At 38.7% G+C, this 22,339-nt stretch overlaps 1 protein-coding gene and 1 non-coding gene across 2 annotated transcripts; one reads left to right on the forward strand and one right to left on the reverse strand.

Moving 5' to 3' along the window:
- Positions 1 to 1,284: 1,284 nt before the first annotated feature.
- Positions 1,285 to 1,392, reverse strand: LOC112718871 (small nucleolar RNA R71). The gene has a single exon (XR_003161198.1). It is a non-coding gene; the product is annotated as a small nucleolar RNA R71 (small nucleolar RNA).
- A 17,872-nt stretch (positions 1,393 to 19,264) lies between these two features.
- On the forward strand, positions 19,265 to 22,235 carry LOC112715818 (uncharacterized). The gene is made up of 2 exons (XM_025767639.3): positions 19,265 to 20,976; positions 22,178 to 22,235. Exons 1-2 carry the CDS (start codon positions 19,265 to 19,267, stop codon positions 22,233 to 22,235), a joined length of 1,770 nt encoding a protein of 589 aa, XP_025623424.3.
- Positions 22,236 to 22,339: the final 104 nt, after the last annotated feature.

A 22,339-nucleotide genomic window follows, 5' to 3' on the forward strand; every position in this document is an offset into this window, starting at 1 on the left:
AAGGGTAGCATTTTGGGCGTTAAACGCCAGAATGTGCACCATTCTGGGCGTTTAACGCCAGGATGGCTAGAAGGGAAGATTTTGTTTTCAAATCAAATTTTTTCTAAGTTTTCAAAATCTTTTCAAAATCAAATCTTTTTCAAATCAATTTTTCAATCAAATCTTTTTCAAAACCAATTTCTTTCCATTTTTAAAGATACTTACTATCAATTAATGATTTGATTCAACATTTCAAGTATGTTACCTTTTCTGTTGAGGAAGGTTTAATGTTTGAATCATATCTTTTCTTGTTAGTCAAGTTTTTACTTTTCAAATCAAATCTTTTTAAAATGTTTTTCAAATCATATTTTCTCAATCACATCTTTTTAAAACTAATCATATCTTCTTAACCAAATCTTTTTCAAAATAGTTTTCAATCAAACCTTTTTGATTTCTAATTTCAAAATCTTTTTCAAAAATCACCTTATTTCTTTCCCACTCTTCATTTTCGAAAATTAAGTAATGTTTTTCAAAAATGTTTTCAAATTTTCTACTTAATTTTCGAAAATCACTTCCCTCCTTCTCACATCCTTCTATTTATGGACTAACACTATCCCTTAATGCAAAATTCGAACTCCATCTCCTTTGATAAGTTCGAATTTTCTACTTCTGTCTTCTACTCTTCTTTTCCTCTGACACTTCAAGGAATCTCTATACTGTGACATAGAGGATTCCACACTTCTTGTTCTCTTCTCTTTCTTATGAGCAGGAGCAAAGACAAAGGCATTCTTGTTGAGGCTGATCCTGAACCTGAAAGGACCTTGAAGAGAAAGCTCAGAGAAGCCAAAGCACAACTCTCTTTAGAGCACCTAACCGAATTCTTCAAAAAAGAAGAACAAATGGCAGCCGAAAACAACAACAATGCGAACAATGCAAGGAAGGTGCTGGGTGACTTTACTGCACATACTCCCGACTTCTATGGGAGAAGCATCTCTATACCTGCCATTAGAGCAAAACAACTTTGAGCTTAAGCCTCAATTAGTTTCTCTAATGCAACAGAATTGCAAGTTCCATGGACTTCCACTGGAAGATCCTCATCAGTTTTTAGCTGAGTTCTTGCAAATCTGTGACACAGTCAAGACTAATGGGGTTGACCCTGAGGTCTACAGACTTATGCTATTCCCTTTTGCTGTAAGAGACAGAGCTAGAACATGGTTGGACTCTCAACCTAAAGAAAGCCTGGACTCTTGGGAAAAGCTAGTCAATGCCTTCTTCGCAAAGTTCTTTCCACCTCAAAAATTGAGTAAGCTTAGAGTGGAAGTCCAAACCTTCAGACAGAAGGAAGGAGAATCCCTCTATGAAGCTTGGGAAAGATACAAACAATTAATCAGAAAATGTCCCTCTGACATGCTTTCTGAATGGAGTATCATAGGTATTTTCTATGATGGTCTCTCTAAACTGTCCAAGATGTCTTTGGATAGCTCTTCTGGAGGATCTCTTCATCTGAAGAAGACGCCTACTGAAGCTCAAGAACTGATTGAAATGGTTGCAAATAACCAATTCATGTACACTTCTGAAAGAAATCCTGTGAACAATGGGACTAGTCAGAAGAAAGGAGTTCTTGAGATTGACACTCTGAATGCCATATTGGCTCAGAACAAAATATTGACTCAACAAGTCAATATGATTTCTCAAAGTCTGTCTGGAATGCAAAATGCACCAAGCAGTACTAAGGAAGCTTCATCTGAGGAAGAAGCTTATGATCCTGAGAACCCTTCAATGGAAGAGGTGAATTACATGGGAGAACCCTATGGAAACACCTACAATCCTTCATGGAGGAATCATCCAAATCTCTCATGGAAGGATCAACAGAGACCTCAACAAGGTTTCAATAACAATAATGGTGGAAGAAACAGGTTTAGCAATAGCAAACCTTTTCCATCATCTTCTCAGCAACAGACAGAGAGCTCTAAGCAGAATACCTCTGACTTAGCAACAATGGTCTCTGATCTAATCAAAACCACTCAAAGTTTCATGACTGAAACAAGGTCCTCCATCAGAAATTTGGAAGGACAAGTGGGTCAGCTGAGCAAGAAAATTACTGAACTCCCTCCTAGTACTCTTCCAAGCAATACAGAAGAGAATCCAAAAGGAGAGTGCAAGGCCATCAACATGGCCGAATTTTGGGAGGAAGAAGAGGCAGTGAACGCCACTGAGGAAGGCCTCACTGGGCGTCCACTGGCCTCCAATGAGTTCCCCAATGAGGAACCATGGGAATCTGAGGCTCAAAATGAGACCATAGAGATTCCACTAGACTTACTTCTGCCATTCATGAGCTCTGATGAGTATTCTTCCTCTGAAGAGGATGAGTATGTCACTGAAGAGCAAGTTGCTAAATACCTTGGAGCAATCATGAAGCTGAATGACAAGTTATTTGGAAATGAGACTTGGGAGGATGAACCCCCTTTGCTCACCAAAGAACTGGATAACTTGTCTAGGCAAAAACTGCCTCAAAAGAGACAGGACCCTGGGAAGTTTTCTATACCTTGTACCATAGGCATCATGACCTTCAAGAAGGCCTTGTGTGACTTAGGGTCAAGTGTAAACCTCATGCCTCTCTCTGTAATGGAGAAGTTAGGGATCTCTGAGGTGCAAGCTGCAAAAATCTCACTAGAGATGGCAGACAACTCAAGAAAACAAGCCTATGGACTTGTAGAGGATGTTCTGGTAAAGGTTGAAGACCATTACATCCCTACTGATTTCATAGTCCTAGAGACTGGGAAGTGCATGGATGAATCCATCATCCTTGGCAGACCCTTCCTAGCCACAGCAAAGGTTGTGATTGATGTTGATAGAGGAGAGTTGATCATTCAAGTGAATGAAGAATCCTTGGTGTTTAAGGCCTAAGGATATTCCTCTGTCATCATGGAGAGGAAGCATGAAGAGCTTCTCTCAAAACAGAGCCAAACAGAGCCCCCACAGTCAAACCCTAAGTTTGGTGTTGGGAGGCCACAACCAAACTCTAAGTTTGGTGTTGAACCCCCACATTCAAACTCTAAGTTTGGTGTTGGGAGGTTCCATCATAGCTCTGAGCATTTCTGAGGCTCCATGAGAGTCCTCTGTCAAGCTAATGACAATAAAGAAGTGCTTGTTGGGAGGCAACCCAATGTTATATTTTTTTTATTTTATTTTGTTATTTTCTCTTTTTTGTAGGTTGATGATCATAAGAAGTCACAAAATCAATGAAAAAGCAAAAACAGAATGAAAAACAGGAAGAAAAACAGCACACCCTGGAGGACGCACCCACTGGCGTTTAAACGCCAGTGAGGTTAGCTGTTGGGCGTTTAACGCCCAGTCTGGCACCATTCTGGGCGTTTAACGCCAGAAAGGGGCACCAGACTGGCGTTAAACGCCAGAGAAGGGCAAGAAGCTGGCGTTAAACGCCAGAAATGGGCACCAGCCTTGCGTTTAACGCCAGAAAAGGCATAAAACGTGATTTTGTTTGCCATTTGGTGCAGGGATGACTTTTCCTTGACACCTCAGGATCTGTGGACCCCACAGGATCCCCACCTACCCTACAACTCTCTCTCTCTTCTTCACCCACTCACATCCATCCTTCATAAAACCCCACCTACCCCACCATTCAAATTCAAACCAATTTCCCACCCAAACCCACCCTCAAATGGCCGAACATCCCTCTCCCCCCTCCTATATAAACCCTCCTTCACTCCTTCATTTTCACACACCTTAAACACCATTTCTCTCCCCTTTGGCCGAATACAAAGCCATTCCCTTTCTCCTCATTTCTTCTTCTTCTACTCTCTTCTTTCTTCTTTTGCTCGAGGACGAGCAAACATTTTAAGTTTGGTGTGGTAAAAGCATTGCTTTTTGTTTTTCCATAACCATTTATAGCATCCAAGGCCGGAGAAACCTCTAGAAAGAGGAAAGGGAAGGCAAAAGCTTCCACCTCCGAGTCATGGGAGATGGAAAGATTCATCTCAAGGGTGCATCAAGACCACTTCTATGAAGTTGTGGCCTTGAAGAAGGTGATCCCCGAGGTCCCTTTTTCACTCAAGAAGGGTGAATATCTGGAGATCCGACATGAGATCCGAAGAAGAGGTTGGGAAGTTCTTACCAACCCCATTCAACAAGTCGGAATCTTGATGGTTCAAGAGTTCTATGCCAATGCATGGATCACCAAGAACTATGACCAAAGTGTGAACCTGAATCCAAAGAATTATCTTACTATGGTTCGGGGGAAATACTTGGATTTTAGTCCGGAAAGTGTGAGGGTGGCGTTCAACTTGCCTATGATGCAAGGAGATGAACATCCTTACACTAGAAGGGTCAATTTGATCAAAGGTTGGACCAAGTCCTCACAGTCATATGTGAAGAGGGCGCCCAATGGAAGAGAGATTCAAGAGGAAAGCCGGTTCAATTGAGAAGGCATGACCTCAAACCCGTGGCTAGAGGATGGTTAGAGTTTATACAACGCTCAATCATTCCCACTAGCAACCGGTCCGAAGTTACCATAGACCGGGCTATCATGATCCATAGCATCATGATTGGAGAAGAAATAGAGGTTCATGAGGTTATAGCCCAAGAACTCTATAAGGTGGCGGACAAGTCCTCTACCTTGGCAAGGTTAGCCTTTCCTCATCTCATTTGTCACCTCTGTTATTCAGTTGGAGTTAACATAGAGGGAGACACCCCCATTGAGGAGGACAAGCCCATCACTAAGAAAAGGATGGAGCACACAAGAGATCCCACTCATCATGAGATCCCTGAGATTCCTCAAGGAATGCACTTTCCTCCACAAAACTACTGGGAGCAATTAAACACCTCCCTAGGAGAATTGAGTTCCAACATGGGACAACTAAGGGTGGAGCATCAAGAACACTCCATCATCCTTCATGAGATTAAAGAAGATCAAAGAATCATGAGGGAGGAGCAACAAAGACAAGGAAGAGACATTGAGGAGCTCAAGCACTCCATAGGATCTTCAAGAGGAAGAAAGAGCCGCCATCACTAAGGTGGACCCGTTCTTTGATTTCCTTGTTCTTTGTTCTTCTGTTTTTCGAATTTTATGCTTATGTTTATCCATGTTTGTGTCTTGTGATCATTAGTGTCTTAGTGTCTATGCCTTAAAGTTATGAATGTCCTATGAATCCATCACCTTTCTTAAATAAAAATGTGCTTAATTGATAAAAGAAAGAATTGCATGAATTTTGAATTTTATAACAGTTTAATTATTTTGATGTGGTGGCAATACTTTTGTTCTCTGAATGTATGCTTAAACAGTGCATATGTCTTTTGAATTTGTGGTTCATGAATGTTGGCTCTTGAAAGAATGATGAAAAAGGAGACATGTTACTGAGGATCTGAAAAATCATTAAAAATGATTCTTGAAGCAAGAAAAAGCTATGAAAAAAAAATCGAAAAAAAAAAGAAAACGAAAAAGAGAGGAAAGAAAGAAATAAAGTTGTGATCCAAGGCAATAAGAGTGTGCTTAAGAACCCTGGACATCTCTAATTGGGGACTCTAGCAAAGCTGAGTCACAATCTGAAAAGGTTCACCCAATTATGTGTCTGTGGCATGTATGTATCCGGTGGTAATACTGGAAGACAGAGTGCTTTGGGCCACAGCCAAGACTCAATAAGTAGCTATGTTCAAGAATCATCATACTTTACTAGGAGAATCAATAACACTATCTGGATTCTGAGTTCCTAAAGAAGCCAACCATTCTGAATTTCAAAGGATAGAGTGAGATGCCAAAACTATTCAGAGACAAAAAGCTAAAAGCCCCGCTCATCTAATTAATACTGATCTTCACAGATGTTTTTGGAATTCATTGCATATTCTCTTCTTTTTATCTTATTTGATTTTCAGTTGCTTGAGGACAAGCAACAATTTAAGTTTGGTGTTGTGATGAGCGGATAATTTGTATGCTTTTTGGCATTGTTTTTAGTATGTTTTTGGTATGATATAGTTAGTTTTTAGTATATTTTTATTAGTTTTTAGTTAAAATTCACTTTTCTGGACTTTACTATGAGTTTGTGTATTTTTCTGTGATTTCAGGTATTTTCTGGTTGAAATTGAGGGACCTGAGCAAAAATCTGATTCAGAGACTGAAAAGGACTGCAGATGCTGTTGGATTCTGACCTCCCTGCACTCGAAGTGGATTTTCTGGAGCTACAAAAGCCCAATTGACGCGTTCTCAACGGCGTTAAAAAGTAGACATCCTGGGCTTTCCAGCAATATATGATAGTCCATACTTTGCCCAAGATTTGATGGCCCAAACCGGCGTTCAAAGTCACCTTCAGAAATTCCAGCGTTAAACGCCGGAACTGGCACCAAAATGGGAGTTAAACGCCCAAACTGGCACTAAAGCTGGCGTTTAACTCCAAGAAGAGTCTCTGCACGAAACTTCTTCATTGCTCAGCCCAAGCACACACCAAGTTGACCCGGAAGTGGATTTTTATGTCATTTACTCATTTCTGTAAACCTTAGGATACTAGTTTTCTATAAGTAGGACCTTTTACTATTGTATTGGGGGTCTTTCGATCACTAGAGCTTTTTGATCATACATTTTTATGATTGAACCCTCATTGGGAGGCTGGCCATTCGGCCATGCCTAGACCTTATGCTTATGTATTTTCAACGGTGGAGTTTCTACACACCATAGATTAAGGTGTGGAGCTCTGCTGTACCTCGAGTATTAATGCAATTACTATTGTTCTTCCATTCAATTCCGCTTGTTCTTGTTCTAAGATATCACTTGCTCTTCAACTTGATGAATGTGATGATCCGTGACACTCATCATCATTCTCACCTATGAACGTGTGACTGACAACCACCTCCGTTCTACCTTCAATTGGGTGAATATCTCTTGGATTCTTTAATCGGAATCGTCGTGGTATAGGCAAGAACTGATGGCGGCATTCAAGAGAATCCGGAAGGTCTAACCTTGTCTGTGGTATTCTGAGTAGGATTCAATGACTGAATGACTGTGACGTGCTTCAAACTCCTAGCAGGCGGGGCGTTAGTGACAGACGCAAAAGAATCGATGGATTCTATTCCGGCCTGACCGAGAACCGACAGCCGAATTCCGCTATGCTGTGACAGAGCATATGCAATCGCTTTCACTGAGAGGATGGGAGGTAGCCATTGACAACGGTGAAACCCTACACAAGCTTGCCATGGAAAGGAATAAGAAGGATTGGATGAAGACAGTAGGAAAGCAGAGAGACGGAAGGGAAGGCATCTTCATGCGCTTATCTGAAGTTCCTACCAATGAATTACATAAGTATCTCTATCTTTACCTTTTTGTTATTTTCGTTCATCACCATTACTATTTGAGTTTGCCTGACTAAGATTTACAAGATGACCATAGCTTGCTTCAATACTAACAATCTCCGTGGGATCGACCCTTACTCGCGTAAGGTTTATTACTTGGACGACCCAGTGCACTTGCTGGTTAGTTGTGCGAAGTTGTGTAATGCCATGGTATTGAACACCAAGTTTTTGGGGTTCATGACCGGGGATTATGAGAGTTGTGAAAAGTATTGTTCACAATTTCGCGCACCACTGAGCAAAAATCTGAGTTAGGCTGAAAAAAGACTGCTGATGCTGTTGGATCCTGACCTCCCTGCACTCGGAATGGATTTTTTGGAGCTACAGGAGTCCAATATATACTTTCTAACTAATTTTGAACTACATTTTTCGAAAATTTTATATAAAAATTCAAATTTCAATTTCAAAATATTTCCAATTTCCTTTATTTATTTCGTTTTTATTTTATTTTATAAAAATTAATTTTTATAAAATAAATAATATCAACATACATATCATCTCTTTTATTCCATCATGGAATTAAGTGGGAATGATCAGTCCAGGTGGACTCTGGGGTCATATGCTAACCCCACTACTGCTTCATATGGGAGTAGTATCTGTATACCCTCCATTGGAGTTAGTAGCTTTGAGTTGAATCCTCAGCTCATTATCATGGTGCAGCAAAACTGCCAGTATTCTGGTCTTCCACATGAAGAACCTACAGAGTTTCTGGCACAATTTTTACAAATTGCTGACACAGTACATGATAAAGAAGTGGATCAGGATGTCTACAGATTATTACTGTTTCCATTTGCTGTAAAAGATCAAGCTAAGAGGTGGTTAAATAACCAGCCTAAGAACAGCATAAAAACATGGAAACAGCTGTCAGAAAAATTCCTGAATCACTATTTCCCTCCAAAACGGATGACACAGCTAAGGCTAAGCATCTAAGGCTTTAAACAAGGAGATAATGAATCTCTTTATGATGCATGGGAGAGATACAGAGAGATGCTAAGAAAATGCCCCTCTGAAATGTTTTCAGAATGGGTGCAATTAGACATCTTCTACTATGGGCTTACAGAAAAAGCTCAGATTTCTCTAGACCACTCAGCTGGTGGATCTATACATATGAGAAAAACAATTGAAGAAGCTCAAGAGCTTATTGATACAGTTGCCAGAAATCAACATCTGTACCTAAGCAGTGAATCTTCCATGAAAGAAGAAGCTAAAACAGTAACTGCTGAACTCAGTCCTGTAGATCAGGCTAATGAATTCAATCAGCAATTAGACTTTCTAACTCAGCAGCTAGCCGAATTCAAGGAAATACTACAGGAAACAAGAATGGCTAACAGGAATATGGAAGTATAGTTAAGGCAAACAGAAAAGCAACTGTCAAAATAAATAGCAGAAGAATGCCAAGCTGTTCAACTAAGAAGTGGGAAAACATTAAATACCTCACTTCAAAGTAGCAGGAAGCCAAGAAATGAACAAATGGCTACTCAAAATCCCTCTGAGGACAATCAGAGCCCAGAGAGGAATAATGCTAGCGCTGAACGCCCAGCCTATGCTCATTCCTGGCGTTCAACGCCAGAAACAAGCATGAATCCGGCGTTGAACGCCCAAAGGGAGCATGGTTCTGGCGTTCAGATGCCAGTAACAAATGGGGAGATGGCGTCTAACGCCACTCCAGCTTCCACCCCTGGCATCCAAATGTCAGTGGGGGATCAGTCACATACAAGTGCTGATGACAACCCCTCTAAAAAGGCTTCCCAACCCACTTCTGTAGGTAATAAACCTGCAACAACTAAGGTTGAGGAATACAAAGCCAAAATGCCTTATCCTCAAAAACTCCGCCAAGCGGAACAGGATAAGCAATTTGCCCGCTTTGCAGACTATCTCAGGACTCTCGAAATAAAGATTCCGTTTGCAGAAGCACTTGAGCAAATACCCTCTTATGCTAAGTTCATGAAAGAGATCTTAAGTCATAAGAAGGATTGGAGGGAAACTTAAAAAGTTTACCTCACTGAAGAATGCAGTGCAGTCATTCTGAAAAGCTTACCTGAGAAGCTTAAAGATCCTGGGAGCTTTATGATACCATGCACATTAGAGGGTACTTGTACCAAGCAAGCTTTATGTGATCTTGGGGCAAGTATCAACCTAATACCTGCATCTATTATCAGAAAGCTTGGTTTGACTGAAGAAATCAAACCAACCAGGATATGTCTTCAACTTGCTGATGGCTCCATTAAACACCCATCAGGCGTGATTGAAGACATGATTGTCAAGGTTGGGCCATTTGCCTTTCCTACTGACTTTGTGGTGCTGGAAATGGAGGAGCACAAGAGTACAACTCTCATTCTAGGAAGACCTTTCCTAGCAACTGGCCGAACCCTCATTGATGTCCAAAAAGGGGAAGTAACCTTGAGAGTCAATGAGGAGGAGTTTAAGTTGAATGTTGTCAAAGCCATGCAACATCCAGACACCCCAAATGACTGCATGAGTGTTGATATTATTGACTCTCTGGTAAGAGAGGTCAATATGGCTGAGAGTCTCGAATCAGAGCTAGAGGACATCTTTAAAGATGTTCAGCCTGACCTGGAGGAATCAGAGAGAATAATAGAACTTCTGAAAATCCCTCAGGAAGAGGAGAAACCTCCTAAACCCGAGCTCAAACCATTACCACCATCCCTAAAATATGCATTCTTGGGAGAAGGTGATACCTTTCCTGTAATCATAAGCTCTACCTTAGAGCCACAGGAAGAGAAAGCACTAATTCAAGTGCTAAGGACACACAAGACAGCTCTTGGGTGGTCCATCAGTGATCTCAAGGGCATTAGCCCAGCCAGATGCATGCACAAGATCCTATTGGAAGGTGACGCCAAGCCAGTGGTTCAACCACAAAGGCGGCTGAATCCAGCCATGAAGGAAGTTGTGTAGAAGGAGGTCACTAAATTACTAGAGGCTGGGATTATTTATCCTATTTCTGACAGCCCCTGGGTGAGCCCTGTCCAAGTCGTCCCTAAGAAGGGAGGCATGACAGTGGTTCATAATGAAAAAAATGAATTGGTTCCTACAAGAACAGTTACAGGGTGGCGTATATGTATTGATTATAGAAGGCTCAATACAGCCACCAGAAAGGATCATTTTCCTTTACCATTCATAGACCAAATGCTAGAAAGACTAGCAGGTCATGAATACTACTGCTTCCTGGATGGATATTCAGGTTATAATCAAATTGTAGTAGATCCCCAGGATCAAGAGAAAACGGCATTCACATGTCCATCTGGAGTATTTGCATACAGAAGGATGCCATTTGGCCTGTGCAATGCACCTGCAACCTTTCAGAGGTGCATGCTCTCAATTTTCTCTGATATGGTGGAAAAATTCCTGGAAGTCTTCATGGATGACTTTTCAGTATTTGGAGACTCATTCAGCTCCTGCCTTAACCATTTAGAACTTGTTCTGAAAAGATGCCAAGAGACTAACCTGGTTTTAAACTCGGAAAAATGTCACTTTATGGTGACTGAAGGAATTGTCCTTGGGCACAAAATTTCGAACAATGGAATAGAGGTGGATCAAGTTAAGGTAGAAGTAATTGAAAAATTACCACCACCTGCCAATGTTAAGGCAATCAGAAGCTTTCTGGGGCATACAGGATTCTATAGGAGGTTTATAAAGGATTTTTCAAAAATCGCCAAACCTCTGAGCAACCTGCTAGCTGCTGACACGCCATTTATATTTGATAAAGAGTGTCTACAGGCATTTGAGACTCTGAAAGCTAAATTGGTCACAGCACCAATCATCTCTGCACCAGACTGGACATTACCATTTGAATTGATGTGTGATGCCAGTGACCATGCCATTGGTGCAGTGTTGGGACAAAGGCATGACAAGCTTCTGCATGTCATTTACTATGCCAGCCGTGTTCTAAATGATGCACAGAAGAATTACACAACCACAGAAAAAGAGCTACTTACAGTGGTTTACGCCATTGACAAATTCAGATCCTATTTAGTAGGATCAAAAGTGATTGTGTACACTGATCATGATGCTCTTAAATATCTACTCACAAAGCAGGATTCAAAACCTAGACTTATAAGATGGGTGTTGCTCCTGCAAGAGTTTGATATAGAAATAAGAGACAGAAAAGGGACAGAAAATCAAGTAGCAGATCACTTGTCCCGAATAGAACCAGTAGAAGGGGCGTCCCTCCCTCTCACTGAAATCTCTGAAACTTTTCCGGATGAGAAACTCTTTGCCATCCAGGAAGTTCCATTGTTTGCAGACATTGCAAACTACAAGGCAGTGAGATTCATACCCAAAGAGTACAGTAGGCTGCAATCAAAGAAATTGATCACAGATGCAAAGTACTATCTTTGGGATGAACCATATCTCTTCAAGAGATGTGCAGACGGAGTAATCCGTAGATGTGTGCCTAAGGAAGAAGCGCAAAAGATTTTATGGCACTGCCATGGATCACAGTATGGAGGACATTTTGGAAGTGAGCGAACAGCCACAAGAGTCCTCCAAAGTGGCTTCTACTGGCCTACTCTCTATAAAGATTCCCGAGTGTTTGTGCTTAATTGTGACAGTTGCCAAGGATCTGGCAATCTACCTCATAGTTATGCCATGCCTCAACAAGGGATCTTGGAGATTGAGTTGTTTGATGTATGGGGCATTGACTTCATGTGACCTTTCCCACCATCATACTCAAACACTTATATTCTGGTGGCAGTGGATTATGTATCCAAATGGGTGGAGGCTATTACAACACCCACTAATGACACTAAAACAGTGTTAAAATTCCTCCAGAAACATATCTTCAGCAGATTTGGTATCCCTAGAGTATTAATCAGTGATGGGGGCACTCATTTCTGCAATAAACAGCTTTACTCTGCTCTGGTACGTTATGGAGTTAGCCACAGGGTAGCTACTCCATATCACCCACAAACTAATGGGCAAGCTGAAGTCTCAAATAGAGAACTCAAAAGAATCCTGAAACGGACTGTAATTAACTGTAGAAGGGATTGGGCAAGAAGCTTGGATGATGCTCTGTGGGCATACAGAACAGCATTCAGGACCCCTATAGGGACCTCTCCATACCAGCTTGTGTATGGAAAGGCATGTCACTTGCCAGTGGAACTGGAACACAAGGCCTATTGGGCAACCAGATTCCTAAACCTTGATGCCAAGTTAGCTGGAGAAAAACGATTGCTCCAGTTAAATGAGCTAGAGGAATTTAGACTCAATGCTTTCGAGAATGCAAAAATATACAAAGAGAAAGCAAAAAGATGGCATGATAAGAAATTGTCATCCAGAGTCTTTGAGCCGGGGCAGAAAGTTCTGCTATTTAATTCTAGGCTCAAATTATTCCCCGGGAAATTAAAATCCCAGTGGAGAGGTCCATATGTAATTACAAGTGTATCACCATATGGATACATAGAGCTTTAGGATAATGACTCTAACAAAAAGTTCATTGTTAATGGACAAAGAGTTAAGCATTATCTTGAAGGTAATTTTGAGCAAGAATGCTCAAAACTGAGACTTAATTAAAGCTCAGTAATAGTCCAGCTAATGACATTAAAGAAGCGCTTGCTGGGAGGCAACCCAGCCAATCACAAAATTTAATTTTATTTGTTTCTGTTGAATTTTACAGGTATTGGTCACATATCTTCAAGGTAAAAAGCAATTAATCGATTTCACAGAGTTACAGGGGAATTTGGAAGTTCACTGGCGAAAAAAGCCAGTAAGAAACACTTTGGGCGTTGAACGCCCAAAAGAAGCACCCACTGGGCGTTCAACGCCAGTAAGGGTAGCCATCTGGGCGTTAAACGCCAGAAAGAAGCACCTTCTGGGCGTTTAACGCCAGATTGTTAGCATCCTGGGCGTTCAGAAAAACGCCTAGTGACAAAGGACCTCCTGGCGTTCAACGCCAGAAAGAAGCATCAGCTGGGCGTTGAACGCCCAGGAGAAGCAGCATTTGGGCGTTAAACGCCCAAAACATGCATCGTTTGAGCGTTTAACGCCAGGATGGTAGGAGGAGGTAAAAATTCGTTTTTCTTTATAATTTTTCTAAATTTTTATGTTTCAATTCATGATTTCTTACATAAACATGTTTCAAATTGTCATCCCTCATATCAAATTAGTTTTCTAAAAATCCTGATTTCTAAAAATCCATGTTTCAAAAATTTCAAATATATCTTAATCCATAAAGACAAATTGTTTTCCAATCCAATCCAACTCTTTTAAGTTTGTTTTCAAAACTCAATTATCTTTTTAAAATCCTTTTCAAAATTAAAAATTCAGATCTATCTTTTAATTATTATTCAGATCTTTCTCTTTTTAAACTATATCTTTTTCTTATCATATCTATCTTTTACAAATCATATCTTCTATCCTATCTTTTTCTTATTTTCGAAAATTTCCCACCCCCCTCCCTATATATTGAATTCGGCGCCCCTCTCATCATCACCATGCCACACTTGCTCTCCTCTTATCCCTCTTCTTTCTTCTCTTTTGCTTGAGGACAAGCAACGCTCTAAGTTTGGTGTGTTTATCCGTGATCACAAAAACATACTCATTTAGATCATGGCTCCTAAAGGAAAACAACCCACCCCAAGAGGCAAGAAAGAGAACACTCCAAAACCACTTTGGAATCAAGGGAAGTTCTTAACTAAAGAACATTCAGACCATTACTACAAGATAATGAGTCACAGATCAATGATCCTGGAAGTCAAATTTGATCTGAAAGAAGATGAATATCCGGAGATCCAAGAGCAAATTCGAAACAGGAACTGGGAAATTCTGGCCAATCCTGAAATGAAAGTGGGAAGGAACATGGTTCAGGAGTTCTATGCTAATCTATGGCAGACAGACAGGCAAAGAATAATTGGAGCTGGTCTCTATGACCATCGGACCTTAGTCAGAGGAAAGATTGTTCATACCCATCCTGACAAGATCAGGGAGATATTTAAGCTTCCCCAACTGAAAGATGACCCAGACTCCTTTAATAGGAGAATAATGAGGGTAAATAAAGGTCTGGACAAGATTCTAGAGGATATATGCATCCCTGAAGCCAGGTGGACCACCAGCACGACTGGCATCCCAAATCAACTCAAAAGAGAAGATCTAAAACCAGTAGCCAGAGGCTGGCTAGATTTCATAGGGCGTTCCATATTGCCCACCAGCAACCGTTCTGAAGTTACTGTTAAAAGAGCAGTAATGATTCATTGCATCATGTTGGGAAAAGAAGTAGAAGTCCATCAACTGATCTCATGTGAGCTATACAAAATAGCAAACAGGAATTCCAAGGAAGCCAGATTGGCCTATCCAAGCTTAATTTCTATGCTCTGCAAAGATGCTGGAGTGAAGATGGGAATAACAGAGTATATCCCAGTTGAGAGGCCAATCACTGGAATATCAATGGTCAGACAACAGCAACAAGATGATTCAGCCAAGAGGAGAGCACAGGAAGCCCTCCCAGAACTGCCTCAATTCGAATATTGGGGACATCTTGAGGCTTCTATTTCCAAATTGCAAGAAGCTATGGACCAAATAAGGGAAGAACAAAGCAATCAAAGTAACATGCTTTGCAAACTGCTTAAGGAACAGGAATAGCAAGGGCGTGATCTAAGGGAGCTGAAGCGCCAAAAATTAATCCTTGAAAAACACCCCACAGATTAGAGGAACATCTACTCCTCAAAACAATAGGTTGTTGAGTTCCAATTTTTTTGCTTTAACTCTGTGATAGTGTTATTATGAAAATTTACCTTAGGAGATATATAGTGGTAGTAGTAGTAGTAATTAGTATATCTATTTTAATTTTATTTCCAATTAAGCTATAATTTATTTTTCTCATCATCATCAGGCATGAATAAAGTAGTAGATTTTTTTAGAATAAAGAAGTAATCTATATTTTTCGAGTTCTTAATAATAAAAATTATAATTAACTATGTGTGGTGGCAATATTTTTTGTTCTCTGAATGAATGCTTGAACAGTGCATAGCTTGTACTTTGAATTTGATGAATATTGGCTCCTGAAAGAATGAGGAACACGAAAAATATTATTGATGATCTGAAAAAATTTATATTGATAAAAAGGAATAAAAGCCAAACAGCCCTTAAAACCAAAAGGCAAGGGTGAAAAGGATCCAAGGCTTTGAGCATCAGTGGATAGGAGGGCCTAAGGAAATAGTTCCAGGCCTAAGCGGCTAAACCAAGCTGTCCCTAACCATGTGCTTGTGGCATGCAGGTCCAAGTTACAAACTTGAGACTGAGTGGTTAAAGTCGTGATCCAAGGCAAAAAGAGTGTGCTCAAGAGCTCTGGACACCTCTGACTGGGGACTCTAGCAAAGCTGAGTCACAATCTGAAAAGGTTCACCTAGTCATGTGTCTGTGGCATTTATGTATCTGGTGGTAATACTGGAAAACAAAGTGCCTAGGGCCACGGCCAAGACTCATAAAATAACTGTGTTCAAGAATCAACATACTACACTAGGAGAATCAATAATACTATCTAAATTCTGAGTTCCTATGGATGCCAATCATTCTAAAATTCAAAGGATAAAGGGAGATGCCAAAACTGTTCAGAAACAAAAAGCTACAAGCCCTGCTCATCTAATAAGAATCTGAGCTTCATTTAAAACTCTAAAATATTATTACTTCTTAATTTCTGTAAAAACCTATTTTATTTATCTAGTTGCTTGAGGACAAGCAACAGTTTAAGTTTGGTGTTGTGATGAGCGGATATTTTATACGCTTTTTGGGGGTAATTTCATGTAGATTTTAGTATGTTTTAATTAGTTTTTAGTAGAATATTATTAGTTTTTAGGCAAAAATCATATTTCTGGACTTTACTATGAGTTTGTGTGTTTTTCTGTGATTTCAGGTATTTTCTGGCTGAAATTGAGGGAGCTGAGCAAAAATCTGAGTTAGGTTGAAAAAGGACTGCTGATGCTGTTGGATCCTGACCTCCCTGCACTCGGAATGGATTTTTTGGAGCTACAGGAGTCCAATTGGCGCGCTCTCAACGGCGTTGGAAAGTAGACATCCAGGGCTTTCCAGCAATATATAATAGTCCATACTTTGCACAAAGATAGACGACGTAACTTGGCATTGAACGCCAAGTACATGCTGCTGTCTGGAGTTAAACGCCAGAAAAATGTCATGATCCGGAGTTAAACGCCCAAAACACGTTATAACTCGGAGTTCAACTCCAAGAAAGGCCTCAACTCGTGGATAGCTTCAGTCTCAGCCCCAGCACACACCAAGTGGGCCCCAGAAGTGGATTTCTGCACCAATTATCTTAGTTTACTCATATTCTGTAAACCTAGGGTACTAGTTTTCTATTTAAACAACTTTTAGAGATTTATCTTGTACCTCATGACATTTTCAGATCTGAATTACATACTTTTTGACGGCATGAGTCTCTAAACTCCATTGTTGGGGGTGAGGAGCTCTGCGGCGTCTCGATGAATTAATACAATCCCTTTGTTTTCCATTCAAACACGCTTGTTCTTATCTAAGATGTTCATTCGCGCTTAATTATGGAGAAGGTGATGATCCGTGACACTCATCACCTTCCTCAATCCATGAACATGTGCCTGACAACCACCTCCGTTCTACATCAGATTGAATGAGTATCTCTTAGATTCCTTAATCAGAATCTTCGTGGTATAAGCCGGATTGATGGCGGCATTCATGAGAATCCGGAAAGTCTAAACCTTGTCTGTGGTATTTTGAGTAGGATTCTGGGATTGAATGGCTGTGACGAGCTTCAAACTCCTGAAGGCTGGGCGTTAGTGACAGACGCAAAAGAATCAGTGGATTCTATTCCAACCTGATTGAGAACCGATAGATGATTAGCCGTGCTGTGACAGAGCATAGGAACGTTTTCACTGAGAGGATGGGAAGTAGCCATTGACAACGGTGACACCCTACATAGAGCTTGCCATGGAAGGAACCTTGCGTGTGGAAAAGGATTTCAAGGAAGAGTTGAAGTTCAGAGGACAAAGCATCTCCAAAACTCCAACATATTCTCCATTAATAAAGTAACAATTCCTTATTCCAAATACTTTGACTTCTTACCATTAAATCCAATTAATCTTATTGGCATCCTGACTAGGATTAATAAAATAAACATAGATTGCTTCAAACCAATAATCTCCGTGGGATCAACCCTTACTCACGTAAGGTATTACTTGGACGACCCAGTGCACTTGCTGGTTAGTTGTACGGATTACAAATTCGTGCACCAATCATTGAATTAGTGAACCCTATAATGATTATAGTGATATTGTGTGAATTAAATGGTGTTCTTGTTGATTTGAAATTCAATTTAGAGTTCAATTTGACAGTTTGAAACGAAATTTGGGTAATTAAGCTTGAGGAATTGACGTTTGGAAGCTTGGAGCTTGTAAAAGGAGAGGTTTTTGAGATGTTCCGAGCTTAGGGAGGAATTGGCCAATGTATGGTTTTGGTTTCTCGTAGTTAATGTTTAATGTCACATGAAAACGTAGGCTAGAAGACCTTAAGATAGGAATGAACTGAATGAATTATTGATGGATTATGTATATGGTATATGATGTGTGTATAGAGGATGAATGAATTTGTATATGTTGTATTATGTCTTTGATAAGTATAAAAAATGATAAAGATTGTTGATGTGTTGAGGATTAATAGTAAGTTTGTGAAATTGAATTGAATGGATTGGTTGGGAGATGTGTGGTTTGATTTTGTAAGCGACTTGTTATTAAATTTGGTTGATATTGGAAAAAGATTTAATATTAAAATTGGTTTAATTTTGAAATAATTTGATACTAGAAATGATTTGAATGACTGAGAGCAGTGGCGGATCCACGGGGGGACCTAAGGTGGCCATGGTCCCCCCCAAATTTTTTTTAAAAAAATAGTAAATAGTAATAATTAATAATATTAAATTTTTTTATATATAATATTAAAAAAATATAACTTACAAAATTTTATAAATTAAAAAAACTAAAAACTGCATTATGTATTAGATATTTGAATTATTGTTGCTCTTGTTAACAAATAGCACATTCTAATAATTAATAAAAATGGTTCTATTATACTAGTCCAAGCCCATACTATTAATTAAAGTAACCCTAGTACATTTTTCAAATATTTGTTTCAAACTATCATAGGCATAGCGCCACTTTTCTCTCTCTTTTAGTGATTCCCAAACTTTTGGTCTTCTACTCTTCTCATTCTAATTTTCTTTCCATACCAAAACAAGACATATGAAGAAAAACCATTGAAGAGAAGTGAACAACAAAATATTAACCATTGAATGCACAACAAAGATTCAAAGAGGTATATTTCAATTTTTTTTAAGTTAATGACAATGTCAAGTATTATTTACATTATTTATTTAAAATAATTAATTTATTTTTTTTATAATGGACAGTGTTCAAAGATTGAAGTGAGGACAAAACTCAATAGAATTATTTTTTTGTGAGACTTGGAACAAAAAATAATTAGGTAAATCAATAACTTTATTTTTGGTTATTATATATTTGTGTTTCTAAAATTATTTGTTATTGCTCAATAGGTTTAATATTTTTTTTTAAGAAAATAATATATATACAATTATTTTTGTTTTTTTTTTGTTAGATAGTTCAAGTTAAGTTAAAAATGTCAAAGATGAAAACAATTCACTCATTTTTCAAGAGAAAAGAGAGAATATATGATGAACAAAATTCAGCTTCAGATTCTGAGTAATGTTCAAAATATTATTGAACAACCTGTGACACAACTTGTTGAGCAAGATATTCAACCCCCTGCTTCCAAAATAGCAAGGACTGAAATAGATCAAGTTAATATTGATACATTGATGCGTGATCCCGGAAAGCGTCCGCAAATTTGGAATTATCCTATCAATCAACAAGATGAAATCCGTAGAGCATACATAACGTTTGGACCATATCAATTTATTATGGATGAGTACCCTCTTTCTGGTCTAGAAAGTCATCCTCGTCGTTTCAAAGCTCATTGGTTTAAGAGTTTTTCTTGGCTAGAATATTCGCCAGAAGTGGATGCTGCATTTTGTCTTTCATGCTATTTATTTTCTAGAAAATCAAGTCCATTCACATCAGGAGGATTTCGCAATTGGAAAAAGGTGAATAATGGAAAGGATTGTGCATTTTTATCTCATGTGGGTAAATCTCTTAATTCTCCTCATAATATTGCTGTTAAGTCTTGTAAAGATTTGCTTAATCAATTATGTCACATTGACAAAGTATTGGCTAAGCAAAGCTCACAACAAGTTTTAAGCAATAGATTGCGTCTTAAAGCCTCTATTGATACTGTCAAATGGTTAACGTTTCAAACTTGTGCTTTTAGGGGACATGACGAGAGTCATGAGTCTCAGAATCGAGGAAATTTTCTTGAAATGTTAAAATTATTAGCTTCTTACAATAAAGAAGTGGATGCAGTTGTTTTGGATAATGCTCCTCAAAATGCAATATACACATCACCTTCTATTCAAAAGGAAATTCTACATGTTTTTGCTAGAAAGGTGCAAAATGAAATTCGCAATGAGATTGGTAATGCAAAGTTTTGTTTGATTGTTGATGAAGCTAGAGATGAATCTAGAAGAGAACAAATGGCAGTTGTTGTTAGATTTGTTGATAAGCATGGATTTGTCAAAGAAAGGCTAATAGATGTTGTTCATGTCAAAGATACTACTTCTGCTACTCTAAAACAAGAGATTTGTTCTGCATTATCTCATCACAATCTCAACATTCAAAATGTTCGAGGTCAAGGGTATGACGGAGCTAGTAATATGCGTGGAGAGTGGAAAGGGTTACAAGCTTTAATTATTCAAGAATGTCCTTATGCATATTATGTTCATTGCTTTGCTCATCAATTACAGCTAGCTCTTGTTGCTGCGGCTAAAGAAGTTGTTGATGTTCATGCTTTTTTCCAAAGTTTGAGTAATATTATCAATGTTGTGTGCTCTTCTTGCAAACGCAATGATGAATTACGATCTGCTTATGCAACTGAAATTTCCCATTTAGTTGCAACTAATCAAATTGAAACAGGAAGAGGAGCAAATCAAATTGGCACATTAAAAAGATCAGGAGATACCAGGTGGAGCTCTCACTTCAACTCAATTTGTAGCCTTTTACGTATGTTTGGAGCAACAACTTCAGTTCTGGAAGATTTGGCTACTAATGGATCTACATATTCTCAACGTGGTGATGCTACTTATGCTCTTAAATCTTTATTATCATTTGATTTTGTTTTCATTTTGCATATGATGAAAGAAATCATGGGAATCACTGATAAACTTTGTCAAGCATTGCAACAAAAATCTCAAGACATTTTGAATGCTATGCATCTGGTTTCTAGTACAAAGTCATTGATTCAACAGTTAAGAGATAGTAGTTGGGGAGCACTTTTGGAGAAAGTTAGTTCTTTCTGCAATGATCATGCTATTCAGATACCTGATATGGGTGCTTCTTTTAGTGACATAATTCGGTCTCGTCGTAAAAAGGATGTTGTCACTGTTGAACACCACTATCGTGTTGACATTTTTACTAGCGTGATAGATTTTCAATTGAAAGAGCTAAATAGTAGATTTAGTGAGCAAGCAACCGAGCTCCTCATACTGAGTACATCTCTAGATCCTAAAGATGCTTTCAAGTTATTCAGTGTTTGCAACATATGCAATCTTGTAAAGAATTTCTATTCTTTAGATTTTTCTGAGCAAGAAAAGATTCAATTGGATTATGAGTTACAACATTATGAACTTGATGTGGTTAAAGCTCCAGATTTTCAGAATTTGTCTACTCTTGCTGAATTGTGTCAAAAATTGACAGAGACAGGAAAATCAAATATATATTCTTTAATTGATAGATTAATTCGTCTTGTTTTGACTCTTCCTGTGACAACAGCAACAACTGAACGGGCCTTTTCAGCTATGAAGATTATTAAAACAAGGCTTCGAAACAAGATGGAAGATGAATTTTTAGCAGATTGTATGATTGTATATATTGAAAAGGAAATTGCTTCAAAATTCACTTTAGAGATGATAATTGATGATTTTAGTTCCATGAAGCATCGTCGAGCAAGTTTAAAAATATCAAAATCTTAAAGTATGTAGTTGAACATTGACTTTTATATAATATAATTACTTTTTTGATATATATGCTACAAATCATATTTTGTTAATTTTTTGTTATATTTTATATTTAATTGGCCCCCCTCTTATGAAATTTCTGGTTCCGCCACTGACTGAGAGGTGTTTGGTTTGATGGTTGGGACCCTTGAAGGGTGGCAGAAGTTTGCGTTTTAGAGGAAATGCTGCCAAAATTTCTATAAAAATTGAAGATTTGATTTAAAGTGTTATTTTAAAAATAAAAGAAATTATTATATGATTTGTATATTTTAAGATTAATTGTTGGCCCTCTATCGCAAGATATGAACGGGCACTTTAACTTCCCGGGTTCTCCCATGGGCATGCATATATATAAATTTAAGCTTGGAATTTTTCCATAGAATATTATATTATTGAGCTTGGAGTTTGACTCCATAGAACATTATATTATTGAGCTTGGAGTTTGACTCCATGGAATATTATATTTAAGCTTGGGGATGCGCGCACAGAGGGACTGTCCAAGGTTAGCTACCAGGACATGAAGGGTTGGTTATATAACTGACAGATGAGACTTGTCAGCCATAGGACAGGCATACATCATGTGTATTTGTATGTTTTGCTTGAGTGTGTATTGTTTTGGTTTGCTTAATTGCTTAACTCTACTTATCTGCTACTTGTTCTACTTGTTGTAATTGTACCTCTATCTGTGTTTTCCTTGCTTGAACTATATGTGTATGATTCTGGGAGACGCTCTCTTGACAGAGGAGTGAAAGAGGGTTGTTCCACCGGTGATTTGGAAGTTTAGAGTTGACAGAAGGTGCAGATTTAGAATAGGGTTGGAATCCTTTAGTTAGATTTTCGATATTATTGGTTTAGAATAAATTTTAAGATTAATCTAAGTGTCAAACT

This window comes from Arachis hypogaea, chromosome 10 (assembly GCF_003086295.3).
Source record: "Arachis hypogaea cultivar Tifrunner chromosome 10, arahy.Tifrunner.gnm2.J5K5, whole genome shotgun sequence".
In the NCBI taxonomy this organism is placed as follows: Eukaryota; Viridiplantae; Streptophyta; class Magnoliopsida; order Fabales; family Fabaceae; genus Arachis; species Arachis hypogaea.